This window comes from Corythoichthys intestinalis, chromosome 11, assembly GCF_030265065.1.
Source record: "Corythoichthys intestinalis isolate RoL2023-P3 chromosome 11, ASM3026506v1, whole genome shotgun sequence".
Classification (NCBI taxonomy): domain Eukaryota; kingdom Metazoa; phylum Chordata; class Actinopteri; order Syngnathiformes; family Syngnathidae; genus Corythoichthys; species Corythoichthys intestinalis.
Genome location: NC_080405.1, coordinates 44372345 through 44396274, shown reverse-complemented (window position 1 = coordinate 44396274; position 23930 = coordinate 44372345). Strand labels below are relative to the sequence as shown.

At 39.5% G+C, this 23930-nt stretch overlaps 1 protein-coding gene across 1 annotated transcript; it reads right to left on the bottom strand.

Moving 5' to 3' along the window:
• Window positions 1-3609: 3609 nt before the first annotated feature.
• LOC130923738 (centromere-associated protein E-like) lies at window positions 3610-23533 on the bottom strand. The gene is made up of 5 exons (XM_057849664.1): window positions 23437-23533; window positions 21325-21410; window positions 12756-13721; window positions 6271-6413; window positions 3610-3615 (listed from the first exon to the last, which is right to left on the bottom strand). The coding sequence occupies exons 2-5, from the start codon at window positions 21395-21397 to the stop codon at window positions 3610-3612; spliced, it is 1188 nt and encodes a 395-aa protein (XP_057705647.1). The 5' UTR covers window positions 21398-21410; window positions 23437-23533.
• Between the last annotated feature and the right edge of the window lie 397 nt (window positions 23534-23930).

Sequence of the window (23930 nt, the reverse complement as noted above, 5' to 3'; positions counted from 1 at the left end):
ACACATTGGGTCGCTAAAACCAACAGTCTGTCTCGCGCTAGCCATGTTGAATAAATGTCTCCGTTCTCCGCTCTCCTCGTATGTGTACATCCTTGCGCTAGAGTTTCTTGTCGCTTTACCAACGTCACGTCTGCCTGTCGCTGATTGGTCCACTCCGCTTGTCTGTTTGCTGTGGCTTGCTCCGCCCTAGGAATTTGATCGGCTGAACAGTCGCCAGACTCTATAGACCCTACTCACATGACGTCACAACCATGCCTCCGCGCCATATTGTCCGTCAGCTCGTCGTGTTTATGCATTACCGCTACGTAAATTCCTCCTATTATGGCGTGTTTTTCTGCTCGTTAACATTAATAATCAAAATGGTGAAGGCGTGTGTGGCGGTTGGTTTCAGTAACAGAGAAGATAGACGGAGAGACTTCTAGTGTTTGTTGCCAAAAAGCTCAATCTTGGTCTCATCTGACCAAAGCACACTGTCCCAGTTGAAGCCTGGGACCGTGTGTATTTTTGTGTGGGACCAAGATTGAGCTTTTTGGCAACAAACACTCTAAGTGGGTTTGGCATGCCACGAAAGATGCGCATGCTGAAAAGCACCTCATACCCACTGTGAAGTATGGGGGTGGGTCAGTGATGCTGTGGGGCTGTTTCGCTTCCAAAGGCCCTGGGAACCTTGTTAGGGTGCATGGCATCATGAATGCTTTGAAATACCAGGACATTTTAAATCAAAATCTGTTGCCCTCTGCCTGAAAGCTGAAGATGGGTCGTCACTGGGTCTTTCAGCAAGACAATGACCCTAAACATATGGCCAAATCTACACAGAAATGGTTCACCAGACACAAAATCAAGCTCCTCCCATGGCCATCTCAGTCCCCAGACCTTGTTTTGTTGGCAAAAGAGGGTTGTACAAAGTATTAACACCAGGGGTTCTAATAATTATGACACACATTATTTGATGTCAAATAATTTTTTTCTTTACATGGGATTTTTTTCCCACTGAATGAATGCACTTGTATTGAAGGTTGGATTTTTCTCTTTTTTTCAATTAAGGTCCCATATTATTTGAATTAAAAAAATATATATATATTAGAAGCTAAAAAACACATCTTTTTCAGGGGTGCCAATAATTATGGCGGACACTGTACATGTGCAACACGAATATGGCATAAATTAATGTTTAATGACACGGCGACGACGTTAACAGTGTGAGAGCGGCGTGCAGTTGTTTTGTGCAGCTATCATGGCAGGATGTGTCTGAGGAGAACTTTTCTACATGTCCTTCCATGATAAAACGTAAGTAAATATTTTTTTCTTTGAAGAAAGTTAGTGGTTTTGTATAATTTTTCTTTTATCACAGACAATTGTTTTAATTACCTGACATGTTTTGGTGACTACTTCCGCCTTCATCAAAGAGTCACTGGTGTTGGTGTGACGCATTCTTATCAGCCGATGGATGAAGGTGACAGGGGAGTCACGCCCTCTGCTGACTATTCGCTCTTCCAGGATGCTGGTCCAGGTAGTAGAGAGCATGTAAGCCCTCGACCCGGGTGATGGTCCTCGTGCCCCGCTTACGGATCTCAATGGCCTCATTGATCCAGTGTTGATGTTTGTTTTCTTTGGTGCCTTTTCCCAATCCATAATGTGGTTTTCCCTTTTGCAATGATCGAAGATGGTTGACTTGTGATTTTCCTGTTGTGCTTGTTCTTTTATTGCTCGTTTGTCATATTGCTATCTCCATCTCACACTCGTTCTTGTGTTCTGTTTTTCATGTAATAAAGCTCTTCCCTGTCTCTCCAATGTATGCTTTATGCATGATTTGCATGGAATTTGATATATGGAGTTACATTTGTTTTCTGGGTGGATTTTGTCCTTGGGATGGACCAATATCTGCCTGAGTGTTTTGTGTAGTTTGACCGGTGTATATTGTATTTTTTTCATGACTCTTTGGATACGTTCCGTGACTCCTTTCTAAAGGTAAGATCGCGCCTAAAAAATCCAGCCCGAACTGACCCGCGCCCGCGGGGATGGAAGCCCAAGCCGGCCCGAGCCCCATCAATTAATTTGATTTGCAGGGCTGAGTCTGAACCCGAAACCCGAAATTATGTTTTATTTGTAGGCCCGATCCCGAAAACTTTGTAGAACTCACTCAAGAGAAGGAGGAAAGGATTTGACATATATTTTCATTTCTTTGAAGGAAAAAAAACAAGTTTTCTTAATGTTTAACTAGTCTTCATATTTTTAATGATCATTAGAAATGCATTTAAACAACGAAACAACGCTGGAAAAGTTTGTTAAATAGATTTCTGTATAGCATCTTCAACAATCAATTTGAAGCCTTACCTTTACATACCCCACTTTCTGTAATTTTATGTTTGTGAGTTCTGTCGCAAGTTGTGTTGAGTTTTTGCAGCGTTGATCTGTGAATCCCAGGAGTGGTTTTATTATTTTTGTGAGTACTTCTGAAAGGTTGTATGTGACTCATCCTAAGTTTGTAGTGTTTTCTTTGGAACCGCTGCATTCGCGCCATTTTTAACGTTACGCGCATGTGCAGAACTGCAAAGTTGCAATTTCTGATGGGGTGCAAAATTTGACATAACACCGGAACCGCAAAAACCGAGCTAAACCGTAAAATTGAGCGCACAATTGGGGCATATATGACTTATCTATTATCGTGCATAAACCAGACTTCAGCAGGAGATCGTTTGTCTCTACGTAATGTCGCATGAGTGTTATGCTATTGTGCTATTCTACAAATTGCATTTCCCCTCTCTTTTCTTAAATGATAGCACAGTCATTTTTTGTGACAGTATTATCTTTTCATTTTTAGGTTGTGAATCACCCATGACATGGCCCTGCAGAAGTTGCACATTTAGGACATCAAAACGGAGTTCTTGAAACATTGTAGACTTACATGTATCCATTGTTTCTATTAAGTACAGATTTGTTTGTGCTTCTTGTTTTCTCAGATAAAATAATTAAGAAGAATAACAACAATTTCCGTGGAACAGTGTCCTCTAAGTACAAACTTGACAGTGACACACCAAAACTCATCCACCTGATGACAGTTAAGGGAGGTGTCCTGGGTGCAAAGCTGAGACCATCCATGGAAGAACTGTCAGGTGAGCAGTGCTCTACATGTTGTTTTTTGACATGATTCATCAATAATCAATTTATAATCGAACTGTAGCCTCTGAATCGTAATCGGATCGATAGGTGCCCCAAGATTCCCACCTCTAATATTAAGAGTGCAAAACTTTGTAGACAGAAGGGCACACAAAGGAAACACATTTAAGTTTCTGTTTGGATTATCAGGATAGAAACTATGAAACATTTTTTTGTTATCCGAGGACTTAGCATAAATGAACTCACATATTTTCTCATAATTTGGAACCACTGATAAAAGCAGTGGTTCATAATTGTATTGACATATTAACATTTCAAAATGTGTAGTTTTATGTGTGTTGGCAGAGTAAGCCTACACGTCGTGTACTTTTCCAGTTAGCTAAAGCTCCGGATACAAAATAGATACAAACTGTCAAACCAAGGAGGGCAATGAAACTGCATGCAGGGGGACGTTTATTCCTACACAGCCTTTTTTTTTTTTTTTTTTTTTTTTTATCTCTGCAAGAGATAACAGAGTTGGAAGTTGGTAACATCATCGGCTCACTGAAGAATTTTAAAACCAAGGATGTCCACAGGTTGGATACAAATGTTCTTAAACTATGCAGAGAATCCCTACTTTCACCAATAACATCTCTGGTCAACCTTTTATTTAAACAAAAAGTTGTCCCATCATCTTGGAAAATGGCTGCCGTCATCCTGATCTTCAAATTGGGTGACAGTATAGCCAACTATCGGCCAATCATTGTCCTCCCCACGATTTCTAAACTCAGAGATTGGTAGCAAAAATTATCAATAAAGACAGCTCTCTTTTGCATCCCATGCAATTTGGTTTCCGGGGAAATCATTCCACAGACTTTGCAAAATGTCTTTTTATTGAAATGATCAAACGCATGTTGGACACTAAAGCTTGCATTGGTGTAGTATTTCTTAATCTGAGAAAAGCATTTGACACGGCAAATCATGAAGTTCTTCTGTCTAAATTAACCCATTTTAATTTTTCATTGGAGGCAATTCAGTGGATAAAATCATATTTAGAATTCGGGAGACAGTGTGTCTCCATTAACAGTGTCAAATCAACATTTCTAGATGTCCCTGTTGGCCTGCCTCAGGGGTCAATACCTGGCCAACTGTGATTTTCTTTGTATATTAATGACCTACCAAATTCATGTGTAAACATTAAATTTGGAATGTACGCTGATGACGCAGTCATCTTCACGCAGCTTCTGCTCTCACATTAGCTATGGTTCCTAGAAATGATTGGCTCAACAAATCTTGCCTTCTACTAAACACAACCAAAACTGTTTGTATGATGTTTACAAAGAAACCCTAGGACATCAAACATTCAGGCGTATGTTTGGGAGGACAGGAACTAAAAATGGTCTCTGAATTCAAGTACCTTGGAGTGACACTTGATTCCACACTGTCTAGTCACTGTCTGGAATCAAAATTCTGCATCTTCGCCTTCAGTTTTTGCCGTCACCATGTAAAGGCGGAGGCCATTCCGCAACACAATTGTTGCGTCTTCGTTTCGTCGCGTCACCATGTAAACGGCTCATTAGAAAAACTTCCGTATTAGTGGCACCTAGAAAAATATTCTACTCTGTGACAGAAAAATTTCCAAATTTTTGTTAACTAGGTGACAGTTAGAAAGATTTTTGACTTGGTGAAAGTTAGAAAAGGTTTTGACTTGTTGACACTTCAAAATATTTCCGACCCTATGACACATACAAAAATTTTCTGACTTGGTGACCCATATAAAAGGTTTTGACTTGGTGACACACCTTTGACCTTCGTCCAATTATTGGTTGATAGCCAACGCACCCCAAATGACCCACTTTGGAGGTTTTAAACTGTTACCATTCAGTCATATTATTGATCATGCACTAACAGCGCCCTCGTGGTGTTTAAGTGTGGAAGTAGTGTGGGGATGGTGTTCTAGGAATCTTTCCCAATTATTAAGGGATATTTTTTAAACGTATTTTATAAATCAAAACACACACGAACAAAAGTCCTCGCCTGAATTCAACTCTGTATATCTGTCATGGGCCATCGTATATTTTTATTTAAACCTGTGGTAAACGGTCTAGTTTCCACATAAGGCGAGGGTGTTTTGCCCTAACAAATCAACGAGCAAAATAGTAACCAAACAAATTCATGAAACTTTCAAAATGTTGCATTCTTTATGAAGTACTGTATTGTGATTAACTGTATCAGCAGGTATGCATTAAATCCACTGGATTAAGTTTAAAGCCACGCATCGTTATCAATTCTTGCAAATCCATGGTTGGCGAAGAGAACAGGTGTCGTCGTTCCAGATCCCCAACATGAAAACCTTTTTGCTTTTTCGCCAGAGTCCTGGTTATGGAAGTAAATAGGCTGCCTATTCTGTCAAAAGCTGTTAGAAAAACAAATCCGCAAAATCTGACATAAACAAAACATTCATCAGACGATTTGTTCTTGAAATTTAACAAACTTACTTTTTGATGAGGAGGGTACCATCCACCCACATTCAAGTTCCCTCCTTGATATGGTCGCCTAGGATAATCCTGGCATGCTTGCCCGGGTCCAATAAACCATTAAGGAAGATATGTTTATGAAGAGCAGAATCCCACATTAGTTTGCTGTTTTTGAAGAAAGTAGACATGCATAAATATGTTGATACGCTTCCGCTAGGAATGGAAGAAAATACAATGCTCCCTAAAATACCATGAGAGTGTAATTTACCACAAGGCTTATTGAAATGTAGTACAAGGTTTATTGACATGTAGTAGCACATTCATTCATTCATACAAATCAAAATTCCTTGATACGCTTGAGTGGTGTTTCACTGACATTTTTTGGCTTTCTATGCTGATTCAGATCGATTCCGGCTGTGTGATAAAGACTGATACTGTACCGATACCATGATTAAAAAATACGCATATACTGTACTCACTAGAATGTAAAGCAACATGGCTTGGTTAGACATAACTAATTTTCTGCCATTGACGGCGCTTGACATTCAATCCTTTTTAAGTAGGAGGGTTTGCAGAGAATGAGCAAACATTCTTTCGCTGCCACCCTCCCACTTCAAATGGATTAGACATGTACAAGTGATAAACTCATTTATATTCTCAGCAACATCTCATTTGTGAGATCCCATATCGGCCCCACCTGTTCCTCCCTGCTGTTTATGATAACCAGGTCGGCACCCTTGCTTATGCAGTCTTGTCTGCTTTCTGCCCTATTCCGACTCAAGCTTGACACAAAGTAACAGTTGGTGTTGAACTCCCACCACCCGGCTGGACAGTGCATACCTGTAGAATGACATCAAAATGAGGAGATTGATGAGGACACTAGACTTTTGTCTGTCGTGGTCTAACTTTTTAGCTTGGCGGTCATCTTGTTCACGTTCTGCTACAGCTCATGCCTTTGCATTTCGAGGCTGCTCTGATTTCTTTGTAGCTCCTCGTAATCGACCCTCAGTGTGTTGCAGTCGTTGCGCATATTTTTCATTTGAAGAAGCTGGTTCCAAATTTGACAAATGCCTTCATTTAGTCTCAAGGCCGTAATATTTCTTTCAAATCGGTCTCTTTCAATTTCCAGCAAAGTGTAATTGTTCTGTAAATAGTCTCTTTCATTTTTTATATCGTTAGAAGTATTTCAGCTAGGGCTGTCAAAATTATCGCGTTAACGGGCGTTAATTAATTTTAAAAATTAATCACGTTAAAATATTTGACGCAATTAACGCAGATGCCCCGCTCAGACAGATTTAAATGACAATACAGTGAAACGCTCACTTATTGTGTTTTATGGAGTTTTGCCACCCTCTGTTGGCGCTTGGGTGCGACTGATTTTATAGGCTTCAGCACCCATGAGCATTGTGTAAGTAATTATTGACATCAACAATGGCGGGCTCCTATTTTATTTTTTGATTGAAAATTTTACAAATTTTATTAAAACGAAAACATTAAGAGGAGTTTTAATATAAAATTTCTATAACTTGTACTAACATTTTTCTTTTAAGAACTACAAGTCTCTCTATCCATGGATCGCTTTAACAGAATGTTAATAATGTTAATGCCATCTTGTTGATTTATTGTTATAATAAACAAATACAGTCCTAATGTACCGTATGTTGAATGTATATATCCATCTTGTCTTATCTTTCCATTCCAACAATAATTTACAGAAAAATATGGCATATTTTATAGATGGTTTGAATTGTGATCAATTGTGATTAATTACGATTAATTAATTTTTAAGCTGTAATTAACTTGATTAAAATTTTTAATTGTTTGACAGCCCCTAATTTCAGCATATCTTTCTTAGCAGTCAATGTGGTCTTATTGGTTATAAGTAGCGCTTTGTCTTGAACGAGGGATTCTTATCTGTTCTGTAACTGGTTAGCCTTGTCTGCCATTGAAAAACCAAGCAAAAGTTAATCTGCTAATCTGTTCATCTGTTAATATGGATTAAAGGTGAAAAAATCACTAACAAAAAGTAATGAAACTGCCTGTCAAGCATACAAACATACATACAATAAATTGTCCAATGTTACCAGCCAATAATACTGCACACAGCAAACCAAAACACAGTGACACATCTGGATGACTTTTTCCATTGATGAAAACTCATTAAATTAACCGGAAAAAAAATATAGTCAGTTTCTAAATAAAAGCCTAAAATGATTCTTTCCTAATTCGATTGCACTTTTTCTCATAATGTTAGCATTCACTGAAAATGAATGGAGTTTTAATCCGGAGTATAACTAATCTTCTCACTCTTGTCCTTCCCCTGCATGTATCTTTTTTTTTTTTTTTTTATATTCCTTGGGTGGACTGAAAATGAAACATGAATTCCTTGCGTGCTTCTAACCCATCTGGCCCGTAAAATATAATTCTCATTCTGATGTTAAATATTGAGAACAGTGGTGTTCAATGGCACAAATAGTCAGTTCTTTGGGAGAAGATATCTGGCATAGCAACGCACACATGTCTAGCTCACAACCAGACTACCTTTGCTATGCATGAACTCTAGTATGTAAACATTTGTAGTTTACCTCATCGCAGTTAACCGTCTTGATTTCCCTACTGTATCAAATGTGAGAGGTGAACCATGACCTTATAACAAGTGTGCACGTTGAACCATTTCTTTTTTGGCATACCATTACTTGTTGAAAAAAATATAATCAAAAATGAATATATACATTTGACCTGTATTTAAAATAATTGAATGGTAACATAAATTATATAATTTAGCATTGCTGATGTCACTTGACTGCCAGTTTAATTAGTTGATTTCCTTGCTGCTGCTGCTATTATTTTGATACATTACCTTCAGTAACCGACCCTTTCATTGTGATATTCTTCTTTAAGTAGCCACAGTCATCAAGTTCCATGGAATCCGTGTTTATTTCCCCTGCTAGCTTAGGACGTCAACAATTTTGACCTTTCAAGTGCGTGTGACAGGAGAAAAAAAGTCTTAAATAGCATTAGTATGTAAATTAGAATTATATTTTGAAACAATTCGACTATATACAACAATTTGGCAAAGCGCAAATGATGAGAAATTAGTCTTTTAATCTGCCGGTTAGCCACGCCTCCCATTATAGGGCTCCAACAGGAGGATGAACAGAACAAGAAAAATGCGACCGAGAGAGCCGCAAAATGTCATTGTTTCAGTCTCTACTCCAATATTTTTACAGGATATTCTTTTTATCTAAGTATTTTTCCCCAATAGCTAAATAAATGGTATGGTCATGACAAATAAGTCTTGTGCTGAATGGAATATGAAATAATAAAAATGCATTTATTTATTACATGTCAAAATTACTCCATAATGGTCAAAACTGTCGACTTCACCTTTACTGTCGCACCTCCCGAACGATAACTTATGCTACCGTAGTTAGTCGGGCTTTTGTCATTTCCCTGCCTCGGCTTCGGAGAACATAAACAAACCAAGAGGCGTGACAGCTAGCCGACATGCTAACCCAAATCGAGTGATGTTTCAAAGTCTTCGAATCGAAAAATCACAAATAACTAGCCCGGATCATTTCACACGACAGCGGGGTTGTCGATTGTCTTCGCCTATTGGCAACCCGCCCGGCGGCGAGCAAGTTGGAGCTCGTCGTTCTCCTGCTGACAGCAGAGGGCTCGTTTGCAGGGAAGCAGCTGGACAATGACCGCCGGACACACCGGCCGACGTCGGAGGAGCACGTAGCTGCCACACGGTCAACACGAATATGGCGTAAAATAATGCTTTACTACACGGCGAAGATGTAAACAGCGAGCGAGTCATACGAGAGCGGCTGCAGTTGTTGTGCAGCTAACATGGCAGAATGTGTCTGAGGAGAGCTTTTCTACATGCCCATCCATTATCAAACGTAAGTAAATAGTCCTTTATTTAAAGACAGGTTGTAGTGTTTAATTTGTAATCGCTGTATTCGTGGTCATTTTTAACACAAATTTGCAATTTCTGATCAGGTGGAAAATTTGACAGAACATCGGGCACACGAAGAGGGCAATAAGCCGAGTATAGTACTGTCCCGGCGGGGGTATGTGCGACAAGCCGCCGGTCGTCGGCCGAGTGGACAAGGAGCATGTCATCACAAAATGCAAGCCACCTCAGTATTAAAACGTGTGCCATGATCATAGTATTTAACATAACACAAAACACGATGTTTACTCACTTCCTTGTTCACTTCTTTGTAAGTCCAGTGGTCCCACAGTTGTTGCACTTATTTTGGCCGATCTCGGGGTGAACGGGAACTTTCTGAAACCCAAAAAGGCCCACACGCCTCTCCCCGGATAAAGCCACAGACGTCACATTCGCATTCGCACTTTAGTTCGTTGACTTATGGTCATCGTTTTTGGGGAGGCAGTTGATTTTTTCCTTTTATTAACTTATTTGAATGTCCATCTGGCATTTCCCTCCTCTTTTGCCTCACTTGAGATTGTTGACCGGGCCAAATGAGGAAAGTTCAGTTATTCCAAAAGTCAAATGTGCCAACTCATTCATTTGCCACAGAAAGAACAGTTTGACTGACTCCTGTTGGTCTCCTATCCGAAATAAATCCTTCTGGTCAGTCAGTGAGCAACATAATCTGAGTCGACTGCTTTCTCGAGAGCCTGTAAACTGGAATCACTTCCCCGATTAACTTGAATCATCTTGATTCTACAACGAGCACACTAACTTGAGTCAGTCTGTGTTTCAACTGAATTATTCAAGTTCACTGAGTTTTCAGTGAGTTTGCTGACTTAAGTGATCAAATCAACCTAAAACAGTTGTGTTTGCGGTGACCTTCTTGAATTATTCAGCAATTGTACAAAATTTTCAAGTCTGCTGGGTAAAATAGTACAGAGCCCAAACTCTTGATGTAAAAAAATATCTGGGTCATCGTGGCATACTGCTATTCCAAGCTAGGATTTGTAATGCATGTCTCTTCTTTGGAATCTTGTAATGTTTTAAATGCAACAATCAACACAAATGCTCATTCGGTGCAGAATGAAAATCGAAATTGGTCTGGCTTATGCTTTTTTCATTTTTTTTTTTTTTTTTTTGGACTGTGGTCAAGCCTGCTTTGTGCATAAAAGAAGAGTTCAAGCCAGAAGCTAATGCACAGCTACATCGCTCCCATCTTGCCTGCCGCTTTCGCTTTGCTGACGTCATTTCTGCATGAATTCCGATTCGGGAGACTTGAAAGTTCAGACCGCCAGCCACATTCTGGAAAAATGTGGCACAGATCGGATTTAGACCACACATGAGTGACCCAGATCGGATTTGAAATGGTCCACTTCAATGCGACTTGTCACGTTCAGACCGTCAAGTTCATGCTTCACTTAAGTGGGAAAAACATGAAAAAATCGGATTCGTGCATTAAGACCTGCAGTATGAACCTAGCCTAAGCGTCAAACAACATTAAATGCAGTTGATATGTTATGACAAAATAAACACTTGGTTACTTTATCACCTTAGGAAACGATCGCCATACATTTTGTTCCTTTCTTTCTTGGTGAGACTTATTCATTAGCTAGTCCATGACTCAAAATAAATAATTGAGGAGGGGGTAGGGACCAGCCCTGAGCAGTTGCTTTTGAACACACTTAAACAATGACTGAATTTTGAATTTTCAGTCCTACTTATCATGAAGATGGTATGTCCTGTATTGGAATGTATTCAAATATATATATATATATATATATATAAATATTAAAAAAAAAAAATCCCATTTATTTTCAATGGCAGGTAATCAAGGTCCCTGTGATATTTTACCATTTACCATGACGGCCAAATCAGATTGTAAAAGTAAAAGTCTGACCTATGTTTTTTGGGGAGGAATGAAAAAATCAATCAGTTAACATAAACATCTTTGATGTGAAATTCGTTCAAATTTGTATATTTGTAATAACGTGTAGAACATGAAAAGCTACATGAGTTACTTTGCTGAGCAACAAATTACTCTTACAATGAGGTACCTGAGTTACTTCTCCCAAAAAGTAATTTAGTTAGTAACTTGTAACTAATTACTTTTTGAATTAAGATTGACAACACTGTGCAGTACATATCCCCTTCATAATAATTAGGACTATTAGGACATTCAGTCATTGTTTCAGTGTGTTCAGCGCAATTGTTCAGGGCTGCTCCCTTCCACCTTTTTATGACACAGATTCTGTTTCTGTTTTTCTCAAAAGTTTTCACACGTTTCCTTGTACTAACTTCAGACAAAATGGCCACAATTCATGCTCCATGCCCATGATCCAGTCATTCAAAACTATAGACATGATCCTGCTTTAAACTCAAATCTCAGTTCTAAAACGCTTTTTTGCAAAACCATGTACACTTTTGGGTCATTTTTCCCCCTGGTTTTCTGTGTGGAGTATAGGAGAAGTGAGTTAAAAATTTGTAAAAAGCATAAAACTCCATAAATAAATGTAAATTAATAAATGTAGCTTGACTTGAACTGACAAAAACTATCACATGAAGTGTGCAACCGTGGTGTGTTCCCCTCCGTTTGGGCCGCATTCTAACACAATGTATGTCTCGTGGTTTACTAACCAAGCAGTGAAAACTAAAGAGGGTGATAGTGTTTCAAATGAGCATGTAGATTTGTTGTGTTGGCCCTCTTTGTTGAAACAACCTCCAAACACAATTTGCAGACTGGTTCATCCTTTTTGGTTGCCTCGCTATTTTCATTTGGTTTAAAATCAAAATATTCCCACACCGGGGCTGAGGTGTTTGGCTTGGAAATCAGCATTTTCCGTCCATTTTCCGTCTTCCTCACTCTGCTCGCTCATTGCTGTACGCCGAAAGTGCACTCGGCCCCGCCTCCCCCCATTGAATGTTGGTCACGCAAACTCAAATGTAAGTCAATAAAACAGAGTGAATCCTCGTCACAGCATATTGCGATGTTGGTAACAAGGAAGTCGAAGTTTTAACAGCACGTCCGCCGCGCATGCACGCGCGTACGCACGCACATGAGGCGATAAATCGCAGCAGGAAAATTACCGCCTTCATTTTCATTTACCGTGCGATAAATGGAATTATTGCATATCAGGTTTAGCAATCGGCCGTCCCGAGTTTATTATGTTGTTAATAAACCAGTGTTTTGTTCATCTCAAGTGTGGTGTTTCACTTAACGGAATCAACCAAGATTGTACAGGGCTCTAACTGTTTTGTAAGATAGTCTCTTTCAGTTTTGAAATAGCCATTCAGGGTATTACATCTATCTATCTCAGCAGTCAGTTTGGTCAGATTTTTTATGAGTAGCTCTTTCTCTTGAACGAGGGTTGCATATTGGTTCTGTAACTGGTCTTTCTCGCTCCTCAGTGAAGAGCAATTCTGTTGCAGCTGTTTTTTCTCATTTTCCAGATTGGTGAGCATCAACCTGAATTGATCTCTTTCATTTGACATTTTTTTTTTACTTTCAAGCAGAAGCTGTTGCTCACTACGGAGGGAATCATAGTTCGTCTGTAACTGCTCTTTGTCTTTCGTGAGGGAGTTGTGAATGGCATCTAAGTCATTTTTCTGTTTTCTGATTGAAGCATAATCTTGTTCTAACTGATCCGTCTCATTTTTCAAACTGTTGACGCTGGACTTGCACTGATCTATTTCAGCAGACAAGGTTGTTTTACTACTTTGAAGATGTTCTTTCTCTTTCAAGAGCGACTCAAAATTGGCCTGTAACAGGTCTCTCTCGCTTTTCAGTGAAGAGCAATTATGCTCCAACTGTTCTTTCTCATTTTCGAGATTGTTAAGGCGGGACTTGAACTCATCTCTTTCAGAAGCCACCGTAATTATATTAGCTTGAAGGTCCTCTTGCTGTCTGACAAGGGAATTGTAGCTGGTCTGTAACTGGTCTTTCTCTTTAAGAAGGGACTCATAAGTAACTCTCAACTGCTCTTTCTCTTTGCCCAGTGCACTGTTCTCTCTATTTAAGAGTTGGTATTTGGACTGCAACTGATCATGCTGCTGCTTCACGTCCTGGAAGTTGGCTTTCAACTCATCTCGTTCGGTGGTCAAAGCCATTTCGATGCCAAGGAGTCGATCTCTGTCTGCCACCAGAGAATTGTTGCACATATGTGTCAGGTCTTTGTCCCTCACCACCAAACCAGGTAAAATTTTGTCTGTGAAAATGGATTTTAGGTGACAAGATCAGTGACAAAAAGTAATGCAACAGCATGTCAAATAGTCATGCTAACAAGTTTTGAATGTGACATACAGTAGATAAATTGTCCAATGTTACCAGCCAGTAATACTGAGCACAGCAAACCAAAACACACAGTGAACCACCTGGATGACTTTTTCCTTTGTTGAAAGTTCACTAAATTAATAAGAAAATACTGTCAGTTTCCAAAAAAAAGCCTAAAATTATTCATTTCTAACATGCTTGTACTTTTCCTCTCATGGTGTTAGAATTTATTGAAAATCAATGGACTTTTAAACCAGAGTAAAACTAATGTTCTCCCTAATCATGTCCTCCCACTTTATATGTCAGTCTTTTTTTAATGTTCCTTGGATGGACTGAAACTGAAAAATGAATTCCTTGTGCGTGTCTAACCTACTTGGCCGTTAAATATTGTTCTCATGTTAAATATCAAAGGGAACCACGGACTTAAAGATTTGTAGGCTCTAATAAGCCACAATTATTGTCTTTTGTTATAATATTTTAACAGAAAAACATAGAATATTGCCATTGATTTAAAATCTAAAATATTAAGTACGTTTCAACCTACGGAGGGCGCATTGTTTTACCCGCGCAATGCACGCTGGGGTGATCACGTGATTGGTCTGTGCTGTGAGAATAGCTGTGCTCTAAACTAGCGAAGCTAGAATGACGAATGGCATGATTTTGTAACATTCTGCTGCTGGTCAGATTTTTTTTTTGTCACAAAGCTGTGGGTTGAGTTGCATTCGATTCCAGCTCATCAGCCGTGTCTTTAAACCGATCCTAGGCTTGTTGCCGAGATATTAACTTGCTGCCATTTGACAGTTTGTATTCTCGATCGCTATGTTTCTTGTTGCGTCCTTGCCTTGGTTTCTTCATTTTTCTGCCGCTCTGGTTTTTGGATTCCTCTACCTTGTGATGGTATTTGAGTGCATTATTTGTTTTCGCCAAGCTTTTATGGCCTCTCACCGTGGTTTTCCCCTCAGTTTTTTTTTAACGTGACCTGCTGTCACAGACCCTTTCTTGTCTCCCTTTTCGCGATCACGTGTTTTTTGTCTGTGTTCGATAAATCCCTGTTACTGTTGTCTGCTTTGAGTTCAAGCCTCTATTCCGCATTCGCGGACCGTTTGTTGCTATTCATCTGAGAACTTGAGTTACTGATTGCAGCTAATAGATCAATAAACAATACACATACTATCGATGTAGAAAAAAATAACATGGTCCTTGTGGTGTTCGTTAATGTTGCTAAACTGTGGGGTCTTGAATACTCCCTTCATGCAGAGCCAGTGTGGAGTTGAATAAAAAGATAATCACGTTTGCTCACAATGTGTCTCACGTGCTTTGAGTACAAATAAAGTACACGACAGTCCTGATATCTCAATGTGTAAAATAAGGCATCATTATAATTGTTGGGCAGAAAATTATACGAATAGCCGGCAATCAAACTAAGTTTAACAAATTGATTCATTTGTTTTTCATTTCGCTTATTCACCGCCACAAAATTTTCAGGAGCAACATCTGATAAGTCTGATAAATCGTGAACACGGGCAGGATGATCATCAATCTGGACAGTGCTTTTCACATGACAAAAATAAGGTAAGGAGGCATTCTCTCGGTCACGGAGGTTGAACCCATTAAACATCTCGTGCATCAACGTTTTCGTGTGCTGTGATGTACGGGCTATCTGCAAAAATATTTAAACTGCCGTGTTTCACTGTATACCCCAATCATATGTAAAGCACATGACAGCTCTGGATGCGAATTATCTCCAGGGGTTAATTTGTGCCGGATCCTGCAGGAACAAGTTCCGCCACCTGTGTTCCAGGACTTATTTGGGCAGATCCGGCACCTCTCGTGTATAGAAAATAATAATAATATGTAGACCGGCAATTTCCGTGGCTTGTTCGTTGTCGCTCCTACGTACGGTTCTATCTTCGGTGAGGTTATGTGTGTATAAAAACACAGAGATGCCTCGGATGGCTGTTGCATGGAGACTTATTAACTAAAGTAAAACGAGCGGGGTACAGTCAGAAAGTTAACAACGCACCCTCACGCAACTCTCCTTTTTGCTCCCTCTCTCTCCCCCTTACGCTTGCCCACTTCTTCTTCTAGGCCAAATTTGCAATGCCGGTCACACTGAAGCGGGACAGCGGCCCCTTGGGGATACCGGTAACAATGTTGTTTATAAGAATTTAAAGACCAAATGTGAAGTAAGGTTGGCCAACCATGTTTTTAAATAATATCAATGGCTAAACAATTATGAGCATATTTTGGTTTTTTTTTTTCACGCAACCCTTCTAGATTTTTTGTTTAAACCATAGCAACGCCCTTGACAACGAAAATGCTTTTCTTCGACAATCTTCGGAAATGAGATCACACCGAGAACTGCGAGGGAAGTCCGCCATGCACACAGAATATTGTTGCATTGCTTCTCGGTAAGATGCCACGGCGGTGTGTGGCGATGTATTGTTTTCAATTTAAAGAAAAGTTGTATGAGTGGCCAAAGGATAGCTGGGCACGTAAATGGACATCTTTCGTTCGCACGAAACAAATGAATTTCACGCCATCATCGAGTAGTGTTCTCTGCTACAAACACTTCGAAGATTCCTGCTTCCTCAACTGGTCTGCTTATGATCAAGGATTTGCAAAAAAGTAAGTTTTGATTTTTGGATAGATGACTGATGACGATGTCAAAGCAGAGCTGCCAACTGTTGTGGAATGAACAGCAGAAGGTAGCGACGCTAGCTGAAAGGTAACTCAAGGCAAAACCCCGATTGTGTTGTGGAATAAACAGCAGAAGCAAACTTGTGGCAATCCCCGATCATAGTTGTATTGAATTTATTTTTCCTACACTTATAAATTCGTCAAAACTTTTCTTTTAGCCCAGGCAATAGTAGGTGGTTTATTTACCTGACATGCTTTGGCAAACACCCCCGCCCCCATCAGAGGGTCCAAAAGCGGAAGTGTTCGCCGAAACACGTCAGGCAAACAAAAGCTAACGTCGCTAGCCTCCACCGCTCATTCCACAACACGTTTGGGGATTCATCAAAACTTTTCTCTAGTCATAGGCAATATTAAAAGGTTTATCCACCTGACATGCCTTGGCGAACACCCCCGCCCCCGTCAGAGGGTCCGAAGGTGGAAGTGTTCGCCGAAACATGTCAGGCAAACAAAAGCTAACGTCATTAGCCGCCACCGTTCATTCCACAACACGATCGGGGATTTGTCAAAACTTTTCTTTTAACCCAAGCAATAGTAGGTAGTTTATTTACCTGACATGCTTCAAATCATAAAATAATAACAGCCTATATCTTACCAATCTTGTAATCTCAATGGGTCTTGTCTCCATTCCATGTCAGGTAGTCTGGGCACATTGTTTGCATCCTGATTAGCGTCTGGCTAATACATGTTAGGTCCAACATAAAATTCCAACCTCCTCTTCTTACTCCAACTCTTCAAAAACTTGGATCTCCTTCCTAGCACTCGATCTATCGCTTATATCGCTGTTCTCGGTGTGACGTATCACTTCCGGGTTCATCCCCTTTCAGGCTCGAACTTCGGAAACGTGATTATTTTGTCAAGTATACAACATATAAATTATTTTTTCATGCTTTATTTGTCGGACAATGTTTAATTACTTTAATTGTGACCCTATTTGGCACTTTATGAAATTACTTCACATTTGGTCTTTAATGTCATTTGAAAGAGTCATAGATTTATTGATGCACTGATAAGCTGGACCAACAAATCACGCCCCTGACATAAAAACAACAAAACTTTGGAAATTTGCGGCATCTGGGGAGCAAGCAGCCAGGATCAAATGGTATTTCAACATGCTAAAAAGACAGTTGCATTTACTGTCCTTTTTATAAAAGAAGGAAGATGATTCAAAACGAATCAGAAAAGCTACACCGGAGCACCGGGAACAACTACATCAGCTCGCTTTCAGGAAGATTTAGGAGAGGAGAGCGCACTGAGCGTAGAAGAATGTGGGACATCCCCCTCCACCGACAGGTCAGGGATGGGATGCATAACTGTTTGGACAGCAGCTCAGTTCAAGGTGAATGCAATAAAGTAGGCGACACCGTTTTGAATTATTTTCAATTTATTTGCCTACATGGGCGGCTGGGCCTATACAATAATTACAACTATGTTATTGGAATTAATTATGATGGAAGTATAATAAATTAACAGATAAATATGTTCGTAAACCATGGACTCAATGTATGACTATAACCGCGTAGTGATACATTTGGTGATGAGGCCCTAGTAAGGGTGTAACGGTACATGTATTTGTATTGAACCGTTTTGGTACGTGGTGCTTGGTTCGGAACGGAGGCGTACCGAACGAGTTTCTGACGTAACCCTTACTTTTCGAGGCTGTGAGTCGATCGGGTTACAGTTTCTTTGTTTAGATTATATTTACTCCGTCTTCTCTACTATAATGAGGACCAACACGGTAGGACAGTATAACCCAGAAACGTCAACTGCGAGACAACGTGGCCGCCGTGAGAACGCAGTGAAACGCGGGCGTTAAAGTCAATCAGCCAATGCACACCAGTTGCAGTGCGGCCGCGTGTTAGACGCGTCCCAGAAGCGACTCAACATGACGCGCGCAAAAAGGACGGCAGAGTTTATTATTTGACGCGAGACGCGACCCTCCTGCGTCGATACTACTACCGGTAGCTAGGAACGGGCAGACCAGAAGTCACTCGTGTGAAAATACGGTGGATCCGGTCGATTTTCAAACTAATATGCAATCGTAACCGACTTTTTGAGTCCATCAGATCTCTTGAGTGGTATATCGGGGTACAGTTGACTTGTCTTTGTTAATTTACTGGTGTCTTCTCTGCTATAATAATAATCAACACGGCCCCGTGTTCAATACAAAACCCTCCTACCACAACAAAACAAGTAGGAACTAATATTCACATAGGAACTAAACTTATACAACATAAAATATACAATATAAATGAATACTACATCACATTTGTAAAATATAGACACATAATAAATAATAGCCCATTTAAATAAAATAAATTGAAATGAGCTAAAACACCTGTAATTAAATAATAATACACTGATCCTGCTTACACAATTAAATTTATTCATTTCTGTGTGGCGCTTTAACTTGAGAAAAAACACCAATAAAGCTTTTGAAAACCGTTCATAAGAAGAAAAAAAAAGATTCATTGAGGCATTTCATTTGTAAAATACATGTTAAAATCTTTGTCATTGGGATTGCTTTTCTCTTTAGCACAGGACTTCTTTTTTCTTCTATTTTTCAGAAAGAAAGCTGACCAATATGCGAGGTCTGGAAGGCAAATTGTTGTTGGATTATCTTTAAATACCCGCTACTTTTTGAGCATAATTCTGGCTTTGTATAGGCTAATGTTCCTATTGTTGTAAGCACAAAGGTGTGCAATAAATAACTGGCACATTTATATTTTGCATTTTGTTTTCTTACTATACCGAAAATGAACCGAACCGTGACCTCAAAACCGAGGTACATACCGAACCGAGATTTTTATGTACCGTTACACCCCTAGGCCCTAGCCATGTATAAATCATCTAGCCATGTTATATCGTGATTAATACATGGCAACTGACCAATCAGAGAGCATTCTCAAACCCACCCATTATTATAATAATAATGGGAGATCTGTGTTCTTTATTGTAACCTCAGATTATTTTTTTTTTTTTATGTTTTACAAGTTAGACCTGTTGAGAAAACTATTTGCTGATGTGTACTGTAACTGTAAGTCCCACCTGTGCTTATGTGGCAATTGCCCGTGCTGTGCAGAGTATAGCCTAAATAATTGTAAATTGTTGTCATTACATTTATACCATTGATATTATCTGAAATTGAGGCTTGCATGTCCCACAGCATGGCAAGTGGGCATTTGCGTGTTGTTTTCAGTACCATTTTCTGCATGCTTTCCGGGACCTGTGCCCGCCTCGTCATCCCTGCGCTATGATTTGCGTTCTGGCACCTTATGATATAATAATAATGGAATAAGTTGGATCAAACAAAAGTTTAGCGCAAAGAACTGCAAACATTTTTTGACATCAAACGCTCTCCTCCGCCACTAGAGCAGGAGAGTGATGACACTAGCGAACTTGACACATGAACACTACCGGTTTTGTCCTACTTTTGTCTCATCTTGTCTTTCCTGTTCATTTTGCGTGAGCTGCTTGTTTTATGAAATATCGACCAGGCTGTCCTACTAATTAATTTTCCGCTCGGGTTCAAATTGGAAGGGCAGAACTGACGACATGTTTCTGTAGTTGAAGAGTGACACAGTGGAAGCCCGGCAGCGTCACCCAGCAACATCACCACTCAAAGTGCATTGCGTCGTCAACAACAATGGCGACCTACTAGTTAAAATGTTACTGAAACGAAAACATTGAGAGGAGTCTTAATATCAAATTATACCTCATACTAACATTTATCTTTTAAGAAGTAAATGCCTTTCTATCCGTGGTACCCTTTAATAACAGTGGGGTTTAATGGTACAAGTACTCAGGGTTTTTTTTTTTGTGGGGGTATCTGGCATGGCTACACATGTACCATTACATTACTTGTTGAAAAATTATAGGATCAAAAATAAATACACACAATGACCTGTATTAAAAATTATTGAATGAATAATTATTAGGGCTTTCAAAATTATCGCGTTAACGCGCGGTAATTACTTTTTTTGATTAATCACGTTAAAATATTTGACGCAATTAACGCACATGTCCCGCTCAGAAAGTATTCTGCCTTTTGGTAAGTTTTACAGCAAGGCTTTTTGTGCTGTCCAACACCGAACTCTTGTGGTCGCTTTGCGACATGGTTTATTATTTTATTGCCAGTTCATTATGACTGCACGACGTCTCGGGCTGATAATGTTGTGCTTATATGATCCTTGGACAAGATTTGTCCGTAAGTATGGTTGTTGTAAAGAATGTACATATTATGTTAGTAAGCGAAATGTTATATTTTTTGTATGAGACGCTTTTTGTTTATGTTTAGTGAACCTGTATAGCGTGCTAAGCTAACGTTGTTGCTAATGCAATGCTTGTGTACTTTTATTTTGTAGTTTTACGACGGTCTAAAGAGGACAATGGTTTGAGGCCATTTTATTAATAAATCAGATGAAAAAGGAAGAAGTCTAATTATTAAGGCGTCGTTCACTAGCTGTCTAGCTTTGGAAAAAGTAGACGCTTCGGAGTGAGGACAGCATAGACAGATTTAAATGACAGTAGAGTGAAATGCCCACTACAGTCCTTATGTACCGTATGTTGAATGTATATATCCATTTTGTGTCTTATCTTTCCATTCCAACAATTCATTTTACAGAATATATATATAATTTACAGAAAAATATGGCATATTTTATAGATGGTTTGAATTGCGATTAATTACGATTAATTAATTTTTAAGCTGTAATTAACTCGATTAAAAATTTTAATCGTTTGACAGCCCTAATAATTATATAATTTACCATCTTTGATGTCACTTGCTACTGACAGTTTAATTAGTTGATATTCTTGCTGTTGTTGTTATTATACATTACCTTCAGTAACAAACCCTTTCACTGTGATATTCTTCTTTCTGTAGCTGCAGTCACCAAGTTCCATGGAATCCATGTTATTTCCACCCCTAGTTTAGAAAGTGAAAATTTGTAGATCAATTCTAATGGTAGTCACTTTTCACAAAAACAAAAACCTTTAAGAAACCATTCCTAATGTGAAATGAATCACCTCCTAAAACCGGTTTTTGTTTTTAACAGTTGTTCAATTTGACTAAATTAATGATAAGATGGCGGCCAACACGATCATTCCATGTAACATTTGTTCTTTTCATTTTTCCTCACAACAACAAAAAAAACCCTATGCATTCATTAAAAGAGGCAATCACTATTGCTACTATTTTTCATGATTATAGATTTAAAAGTTGCATATTTGATACTTCTTTTTGTACAATTTCCAATTTACATCAGAGCGAGAAACAAAACATGAAACAAGTCCTTTTCTCGGATCTGTTGGGGAAAAAATTAAATGATTTGTGTCAGACCCGGTGGCATGGGCGGGCATTAGGGGGCTGGGCCCGCCCTGAGAGACTGCTGTGCCCGCCCTAGCTCGATTAGACTGTACTGTGCATTTTTTTTTTTTTTTTTAAATCTTCCACAGAAACACACGCACACACAGACGGACGAACCCTCTATTCATCCTATTATGATCTGTCGTCATTCAATTCAACCAATCTGAGCGGCGAATGAAGGCGATTCCTAGCCAATCACAGATAAGAGGGGCGGGCCGAGTAGCCGGCCATTGGGTGCTCATGTTTATCAGTGCATATGCTATGTTTACTCTGAAGCACTTTAGTTGAAAAATGCGCACAGAACTGCACTTTTGTTTTTCGCATACCTGTCAAGTTGTATAGTTTAGGCGTAATTTGTACAAGTGAGCACTGATTTTTAAATGTGTACGCCGTACGTTTTTCGTGCATTACGTTTTTTTTTTTCTCCGTTCGGATTTTGTAACCGTTTCGGGAACGGGACAATGTGCGTTACTACGTTAGTTGAATGACGCAAGAAAAGTCAGAGACCCTGAGAGAGAAGAATGTTGTGACGCTGTAGCAAACGCGATGCTAGGCTAGGTGGCTCCAGTATTTCCTGACAGCCTACAATCTACGCCTAGATATCAAATCCTTATAGAACTACGTGCGAAAATGACAGATGGCGGCGTTAATAAACAGCCACCATTTTGAAGCAGTAGACTTCTCAGAAAGGCTCTGTTGTAGTGAACCTTCCTAGCGAACTTAAGTAACTTTTTATCTAAAATACTCTTAAATCTTGACTTGAATCTATCTTTAAATGATGAAACAGTTTTAAAACTTTGACATGTCGAAAGTAGACAGAAGGGAACTAATGCAAAAACGGTAGCAATTTTAACAACTTTAACAGATGATTCACAACATTAAACGATTTCCAAACATGGCAAAGGTTACTATGTTTTTTTTGTTTAGTTTTTTTTTTTAATGAAAAAAAAAACATGAAAGGTAACACCAGTTACTTTGCCAAGTAGCTACTGTAATTACTCTTACTTTCAGGTAACTGAGTTACTAACTCAATTACTTTTTTGGAGAAGTAATTTGTAACTAATTAATTACATTTTAAAAGTAATACCCCTTTCCCACTGGCCAAAAAACCCGTGTCAACCCACTAACAATCGGCTTTTGGTGGCAGTGGTAAAGGTGCAGCGACCCGTGTCAATCAACCCGCCAAGCGACCCGCGTTAAAATCACCTCGGCTCTGATCGCCATGCAGAGTGAAAGCAAAACCCCGGGTCAACAGTCAACACCCTAATCTACGTGGTGACGTAGGCTAGTACGTGATGCGTCATAACAAAAAACATGTGCTCTAGCCCGGATTCACATACGGCGAACAGTCGGTGTAGCAGCGTTAGCAATAGCCATAACAGATGAAACGAAGGCTCTTCTCCTCCTTCTGTGACGTACACGACTCCTTTCAATTTCAAACCAAAATTTACGTCGCCTACGATGCCTCAGCGCAAGCAGAGTGTTGATCCTTTGCTGCATTTCGACCATTTTGAGGGCAGTAAAAAGCATGAAAACAGAGAACACAAACGGAAAGGAGGCTTCCATGTTGCTTTGCATTGCTTACTTCCTTGATCTGAACGAATTCGGTCGCACTTGTCGAAGCGGATCTTAGCGTGGTTACGTCACGAACCTTACGCACGGCTGAGGTGGGGTGGGGGGTTAGACGGGTGAAAAAAAAAAAAAGACACGGCTTTTTTTTTTTGTTAATGGGAAAGGTGTCAAATGCCAATTGCTAGTGGGTTGCATCGGCTTCGAAAAAATGCGCGTTGACCCACTAGTTTCAGTGGGAAAGGGGCATTAGATTAACAACACTGGTCATAAAGATGAAGTCTGCAGAATGGAAAGTAACGAAAGCAGAGATTTCATTCTGCCAATTTGTTGCCGAACACAATTTGCCCGCAACTATTGCTGATCACTTCTTAGAATTAGCATAAGAAATGTTCCTTGACTCAAAGATTGCATCGGTAAGTTAATTTTATCACTTGACCTTTTTAATTTATAATTGGACACACTAACGAACTACCTTCAAGTCAAACTGAATTGTGAGCTGAAGTGCCG

Coding starts and splice junctions, on each gene's coding strand:
- LOC130923738 (XM_057849664.1), bottom strand. CDS start 21,397: ATGGATTCCATGGAACTTGGTGACTGCAGCTACAGAAAGAAGAATATC. Junction 13,722..21,324: donor GAAAGGGTTTGTTACTGAAG/GTAATGTATAAT, acceptor CCATTTTCACAG/ACAAAATTTTACCTGGTTTG. Junction 6,414..12,755: donor TACAAAACAGTTAGAGCCCT/GTACAATCTTGG, acceptor GTCATTCTACAG/GTATGCACTGTCCAGCCGGG.